Here is a 7,652-nt window from a genome sequence, read left to right on the forward strand (position 1 = left end):
GTAAACAAAATGTTCCGATGTAAAAATAAAGATTTTAAAGGAAACCTAAAATTTAATGAAGATTTCAGGCAAACTTTCATTTCTCTTTTTGAATTCAAAATTTTAGGCTAAACATTTTAATGGTGCAACTGTGTAAAGTGCTGCATGACCTCAAATCCCACAGATCTGAGCAGCTGGTGAGGGGGTTAATCAGCTTGAGAAATCAGGGCTTTAAAAAAGTTCACATTACCAGAAAAATTATGTGTGATCAACTAAATTCTGCTGCCTGGTATACTTCATGACTCTGATACATAACCTGCAAACTCAGAGCCAAATTTAGTCTCAATCTTGTTAACTTTTCAGGAGTGTAATAGATATAAGCATTAAATTAAGAAGAAAACATTTTCCAATTACATTATTTTCTCATTGTATCATGTCATTCATACTCTCCATTTTTAAGCAAGGACTGAGCATGAACCAATAAACTGTTTCACTCTTACTGGAATTTAAATTCATATGCAGAAAACTTGAGTATCTTTGAGCAAGCCATACTGAAAATAAAACCCCAACCTATTTATCTATCAATATAACTAAATTGGAAAGAACCTGGGGGGAGGCTGGCAGTAGAAAAGTACTGTTATTGTGTGTATTCTCTTTACATAGTTGATCGTTGGCCTGCTTCATCAAGTTTCAGGTTTTGTTTTCTGGCTGCTTCACTACTGATCCTCAGATCGGATTTATCTGCGTTACTGCCGTCCGTCATCGTGGATTCTGCTTCTGTGCCTTCAGGAGTCCCCCCAACGGGCTGCAGAAGTTTAGCGTTCTGTTCTGGGGGGCGCTTCCAATGGTCTCTGCTTGCCATCCACAAAATCAGGGCACCAAATACGACAAGCAAAAGGCCAAGACAGTTGACAAAATTTGCTTCTGGTGGGGATGCACTATATGCAGGACTTTTCCTTTGGAAGGGGTAAAAAAAGAAAAGGTCAGTTGTTTTAAAGACAATCCTGGTCTAAAAACAGCAGTCTCCTGCTAGGTAGGAGGTCTTTTTAAAACAAAACAAAAACCCAAACCAAACCAATGTCCCAGTGCTACATGGTTATTATTCTGTGCAAACAGCAGTACAGTTTCCAATGAATAACCTTAATAAACAAGTGAAATAAATACTCACAATGAAAAGATAAGCTTTTCTGTGATTCCCAGGAGAGCTGTTGCGATCACTGTTGCAAAGATGGTAAGCCCCGAATAAACGTGTATTGGCATGAGAGCTGCTCGGAGAGAAACTGGAGCAAAAGGGAGCAGAAAGATGGCGAAACCCAGGAAAAGCTAAACACAAAACAGATTCATAGTTAAAGCTATACGGGAAACAAGCTGCATTTCTCAAGCATAACAACATTCATCATAAAAGATCAATTTTGAGATGTCTTCAGGTACGAATGTGAAAAGATTTGGCATTTTTATTTCTGAATGTGCTTTCCTTCAAAACCAAAGCAGTAATTCTGGATTAGCATCTGGGAAGCAGACACGAAATATTTTATAAATAATCCTACCTAATATCAATGTCCAAACTTACTGGTAATGCTAAAACTGCAGCCAAACTAAGTACTGAAAACACAAGTTTTCAGTGTCACTAATTCAGCACTACATTAAAGGTGTGAATAGCTACATTTTTACAGTCTCTTCAAGTCCTGTTCTCTGCTTCTGTTACAGATGTACACATAAATGAAAAGCAGGAGGCAGTCCAACCTTCTGACTTGAGTGGACTAAATAATTTTACCTCGTTAGGGTTGTGGTTAAATTAAATTACATGGCTTTAGAAGAACAGTTGGCATTTACAGAGTGAGGATCTGTGTGGGTGACGTGAAGTTGTTCAGGGGACACGAGTCCTCCCATTAGCGCTGATTTTGTAATGGGAGATAACGCATCATGCCATGTGGCTGCAGTCCCAGGCTTGCCCTTCTTTGGTTTGTTCTACCTGCTGCTAAATTAGAAATAGTGAATTGGTATTTCATCTTGCTTTAACTTCCAGTCTTAGTCCTTGTTTTGTGTTTCCATGCTGGATTAAAGAGCCTGGTATTTTCTCCCTGGGAAGCCTTTTAATACGCTGTAATCAAGTAATCTCTTAATTTTCTTTAGACCTGCTAAAACAGTTGGAGCTTTATATATTTTTCACTGGAAGATGGTTTTCCCAGCTCTCAAATTACTTTTCCAGGTTTTTTTAATTTTAACTTTTTTTTAATATTTAAAAAAAATGATTCCATGATATTTAATATTAGTTTTGCCAATGCCATATATGGAGGTTGAGATAATACCTTTGAGCTTTGTGTCATAGAATCATGGAATGGTTTGGGTTAGGAGGGACCTTAAAGTTCACCTCGTTCCAACCCCCCCATCATCTTGGAGTCCTTTCCAGAGACATTGCTTTCCAAGACACAGTCTTCATTTCACGTTTCTGCCCTCTTCTTAAATTTATGTCCTTGGCTATACTGTATTAACATACATTTGGCTACTGTTTGTTTAGGTATAGTATTATGTGAGCATAATACTTAATAATTTTTCAATGCTGAGACTGACATAGTATTTTCTGGCAAATGCCAAGTGTCTTCTCTATGAATGGAGATACTGCTTTATGGCTGTTGTTTAACAGTAGTGCTCTATCACCTAACAACCATCAACTGCAGGCTTACATCCCAGTTTGGGGGAAGTAACACCACAGTTCTACTGATGAGACAGGCAAGGCATTGAGTGCCATTGATCATGTTTATAGTAGCAAAATGACAAGTAAAATTAAGATCTTATTTACAATTCATTACCTTGACCATTAGAAAAAATGTTGATACTAAGTAAAGTGGCAGCACAGATTTTCCTGAAATAACTGCGTTATTAAGACAAGGAAAATCTTAACATTGTTCCTTGTTGTTCATTAACTGGTGTTCAATTATAAAGAACAAACTCAACAATCCTGGAATACTCTTTCTCTTTTCGAAGTGTTACAATCACTATTTCAGCACTATTTCCTGTACCTCCTAGCCTGAGCAGTGAAGGATAAAAGTCCAGAATGCAAATCCCTTGGCTGAGGACTTTCTGTGCTTTGTGACCAGATAATTAGGTCTTATTTTTTTTTCTTCTTAGTGTTTTGTCAAAGAAAAAAAAAATCAAGAAGAAACGTTCAATTAATTTTAAGAACCAAACTAAATTTCCATGGTGTCATAACAAAATACAGGAATTCAGAATGCATATGCAGAAACATCACATCTGTATGTGTGCACTAAATGTCAAGGCATGCCTGCTCTTCTTCTATGCCAAAGGTAAAACATACTAAGTTAGCTCATTTTAGACTATGACGATCCTAATTCTCTGCCCTTAGGAGCAGTGAAAAGCAAGCACATGAACATATAGCAAAGTTCTGCTTATTCAGCAAAATGGGTTTGCCAGTAGTAGCTTGTTCAGATAGATGTCAGATCCTTTAGCTCTGCACCGCTCCCTGCTGCACTTGTTCTGCTGATAAACAAAAGTATTGAGGCCAAGAAGTTACTACTTAAAATTATAATAGCTGGGGAAAAAAAGGCAAAACAATTACCTAATTTGAGACTGCCTTAATAAAAGCTCTAACTGTCCTGAAATACCCTGCCAACAAACCAAATCACTTGCTTTAACTTCAGCAGTTTATAGAGCTTAGAAACACGTTACTGTATAACTGAATAGTAAATTAATGTCATTATTCCAGCAAATAAACAAAGTATGCTTTAAAATACATTTTTCTTTGAAGCCAAAGTATTTGCACATTTACATGCTAATTTGCCAAATCACAGAATGTAAAATGGGTATCCCAGTAGTTACACTGGATTATTGAGGGCCTGTTGTGCCTGAATTACTCAACACATTCTTCAACCTGTTTATAAATACAATTAGATTCTGACCTGGAGAGAATAAAATATAACAGCAGTCAGCCCAATCCAGCTGTGCAGACTGTACATGTTAGGAATGTTCCTGGCATTGTGGAAATCAAACACGGCTACCATAGAAACAATCGCAAGAATCATAGCTATGGTATTTAATCCAGCATGTATGAACTTCATTAGGGGTTTGCTGCACCTCCAGGTCCAGGGCAACCTGTACACAATAATAGCTGAAAAAAGAACAGAAACAAGATTTTATGCCTTATTGGATTTTAATAATCAGGCATCATTCACATAGTTCAATTGTAAATTACAGGAAAATCCAACCTTTAATCCTCCCAAAAAAGACAACTAAAAGGCTTTTTTCCCCCTACACATAGCATAGCGTATTCCAAATATACAACTGAGGCTTAAATATACTTTTTTTTCTTCCTAGTTTAAAAAAAACCTTAAGCGCATTTCAAAACAAGAACAGTAAACAACGTGGTGTGGTCTTTTCCTCATTCCTTAAATTGATCTAACAGGGATTCTGCATAGGAGTTTGATTTTTCTGCTACTAGTCAGATTGGAGGAATAGGGCCCGATGCTTATAGCCAGAAGACCACCTATTGAGAAAGTGTGCAAGATTATTTTTTAACATTTATTCACTTTGCCAACTTTGGATAATGCTATCCTCTAACGGTGTATATACCTACATGACTATCTACATCGCTGATATTAATTAGGACTACTCCAAATGGGCAAATGCTACTCAGCATAAGGGAATCATAATCTGACTCTTGAGAGACAAAAGGATTTGGCAACTACAGCTCTTCCAATACCGTGACCTGAATGTAAGACGTTTTTGCCTATATTTGCATTCACAACTCAAGAGGACACTGCTTTGTCCACTCTGAACTAAACAGTTTCTAGTGATCTGACTCCAGATGGTCCGTAAGAATAACTTAGCCTAGAGCTGCTTCTTGCCAACTTTCCTCAAGGTCCCCACTGCTCCTTCTCTGCCCCCCGCCTGTCGTATGACCCAGGTGCTTTCTACAGGGGACACACTCAGACCAGATTAGATCCCTGAAGCCCCAGCTACATCTGATCACAAACTAGGTAGCAATTCTGGATGTGCAACAGCACCTAAGTATATTCAGACAACAGGGGACAAATATTTACGAGGAGACCTGATGGCTTGACCAATGAAGGCTAATGCCCACATCCAGAATGTCTTGCCTGAGCCAAAAGACTGAGCTCCATTCATCTGATTGATCACATCCTTATTTAAGGTTTCTCCTTAAGAAATTTTTATCTATAATTCAAATCTTTATAGATAATTAACTATACTACAACAAAAGAATAAGAATATATTTAACTGAAGTGATTCTCATGTGCCTTACTCATTACTTCTCCATAACCCTAGTTTTTGATGCAAAAATCCTAGGTTATGGAAAATGAGGAGGACAGTCATTCTGTATGTTGTGATGAATAACGATAAATGACAAATTAATTTCAAAGTTCTGCTTACACTTTTCTTAGTTGGACACATGCCAGGAAATACAGTACCACACGAAATAATTCACAAAGAAAACACTGTTCACAAGTGAAATTTCCAGGCTAGGATCACATTTTAAATCAATGTGTGCTTTTACATACTGTAGGAAAATATAATACTGGAGTGAACGTGTGCCTTAGAACATTTAAATTTGTACAGCACTTTGGTAGTTTTCAGCTTTCTACTTTTTAGAAGTAACAACAGTAAATTCTACAAAATCAGGAAGATGGAAGCCTTGTTTCTAAGACAGTTTGACAATAACCAATCTATGTGACATAGGTATGATTCGGCACACCAAGCTTGTGATCACCTCCAACGTTATGATAGTCTTCTGTTTTGTTAATATTGGAATAATTGCCTGCATCAGACTAACTTAGTACTAGTGATGATGATTTCTAATTTTGTAAAGCAGGTATGCCAAAAGGCTGCAAACAAGCCTGAACATCCCATGAGGTTATTCCCAGTAAATCTGCCTTGCTCCATCTAACAATATGGCCCATAGAACTGTCAGTCATTTATTCCAAGTGCAGCAGAGCACTTGAAGTAAACTTGTTGTGCGTAGGTCCTGGTTTCAGTTTTCAGTCTTTCATCTCAGAGGGTCAGGTCAAGGCTAAAATTTTTGTATAACATTTTTCTGTGGTGCATAAGATGCTGCCATCTAGTTGATTAAACTTCCAAAATTATTACCAAACTCCCTAGTCACTTGTCCACATAGTTTTTTATCTCTGTCTGGGCCATGAATTTTCTGGGCTGTATCCCATAAACAGCATGATGGGAAAGCAAGGAATACAGACTAATACCATGCATGAGCATGTTACGTGCTACAGCCCAGGCCATATGCATGATAGCACAATTTGACATTTAATCCTCTTTCCGTGAGGGCTCTGTGTGAAGTTATACATTGCAACTTGAGCGGATAGGAGTGTTTACCACTGTGAAAAGACAGCCCCATTTCCCCATCACCACTTTTGTTCCACTTCTGTGTGCTTCTCCCTGCCTCTGTCCTAACTGGTGCTTTTCTGACCAGCAGGAGGAAGCCGGACAACCTGGGGAACAAAGGGGAGAGCAGGAGGAAGATTCTGCTTTCAGTGGTGCAAGCTCTTAAACAAACTGACTCAGACATGATGTGTCATTTAATCTCAAAAATAAAACAGCCAGGGTTAAAAGCACATACACAAGTACAGCATTTTTAGTGGTGACGTGCTAAAGCAGCCCTGTGAAGAACCTGCAATATCTTCTGTCTGGTATGGGACAGCTGTTCTTTGCCAAATGTACAAAGCAATTTTCCAGAGTTAGCTCCACATGCTATATGGAGATGTTATGGACTGCTCATGAGGTGCACCTTAGGAGGCACAGAGCATGGCTCTGTGAGTGCACTGGGGTGCACTGCACAGCACCTCACAGCTGCCAGAAAGGAATGTTCCTCTTTACTCCTCCCATTTCCTCTCCTGCTCCTTCTTGGCTGAGCCTGTTGCTTACCTTCGGCAAGTTCTGAACACCCACGAGATTCTTTGGGAACCACTTTAACACCAGAATGGACAAGTGCCCATTTATGATTTTGAAGGGACCCAAACTAAGCCATCAAGAGAGCTGCCTTCTCACAAGCTGCCTGTGATGAGACCCTTACAGCTCAGCAGCCGTTTGCCCTTCCAATTCGTGAGAATTCTGCAGCCCATGGGATGTTAGAAACTCCAGGATTTAGCTGGTTTTCCTTTGAACTCATGTTCGGTTATGTGTGAAGCAGAGGTAATCATGTTTGACAGATAACTCAGAGCAAGCATTATCTTCAGATGTGATTTCAAGATTAAAGACTATGTTTATTTTAAAATAGATTTGCACTCCTCCTCCTTGCTTCCTCCCATCTATGGCACTTCTGAGTCCCTTCGTGCAGGCAATTCAGCATTCGATTCTGGCAAAAACTGTACTTGGGGTGGTGGATGTGTGGGTGTTAGTTTTCTGCTAGTTGCATTAATTCAGTTTATAGGTTTGACAAGGTCCAGAGCTGGCACAAACAAACCAACCAGTAGTAAGATGTGGTCTGAGTCAAGGAAAAAGGTGAAAGGGAGAGTGGATGAGAAAAGTTGGAATATTTCAACTCCAGTGAGCTGTGAGATTGTTTCACCCACCTAGGTAATTTCATCCATACAGATGAAATCAATTGACTGTCACACCATATGGTAATGTGGCAGACCAGGATTTTTCCTTCTCTTTTCTCTTTAAGAACTCTTACAACATTCCTG

The 7,652-nt window shown here is 38.9% G+C and overlaps 1 protein-coding gene across 1 annotated transcript; it reads right to left on the reverse strand.

The window, feature by feature from the left end:
* Positions 1–598: 598 nt before the first annotated feature.
* LOC104542310 (cytochrome b reductase 1) lies at positions 599–4,105 on the reverse strand (the record flags this gene model as incomplete). Its single annotated transcript, XM_010186569.1, has 3 exons — positions 599–935; positions 1,148–1,302; positions 3,897–4,105. Coding segments are annotated over 3 exons (665 nt in total), but the record flags the coding sequence as incomplete, so codon positions are not given.
* Positions 4,106–7,652: the final 3,547 nt, after the last annotated feature.

This window comes from Mesitornis unicolor, unplaced genomic scaffold (assembly GCF_000695765.1).
Source record: "Mesitornis unicolor isolate BGI_N332 unplaced genomic scaffold, ASM69576v1 scaffold32856, whole genome shotgun sequence".
Lineage (NCBI taxonomy): Eukaryota > Metazoa > Chordata > Aves > Mesitornithiformes > Mesitornithidae > Mesitornis > Mesitornis unicolor.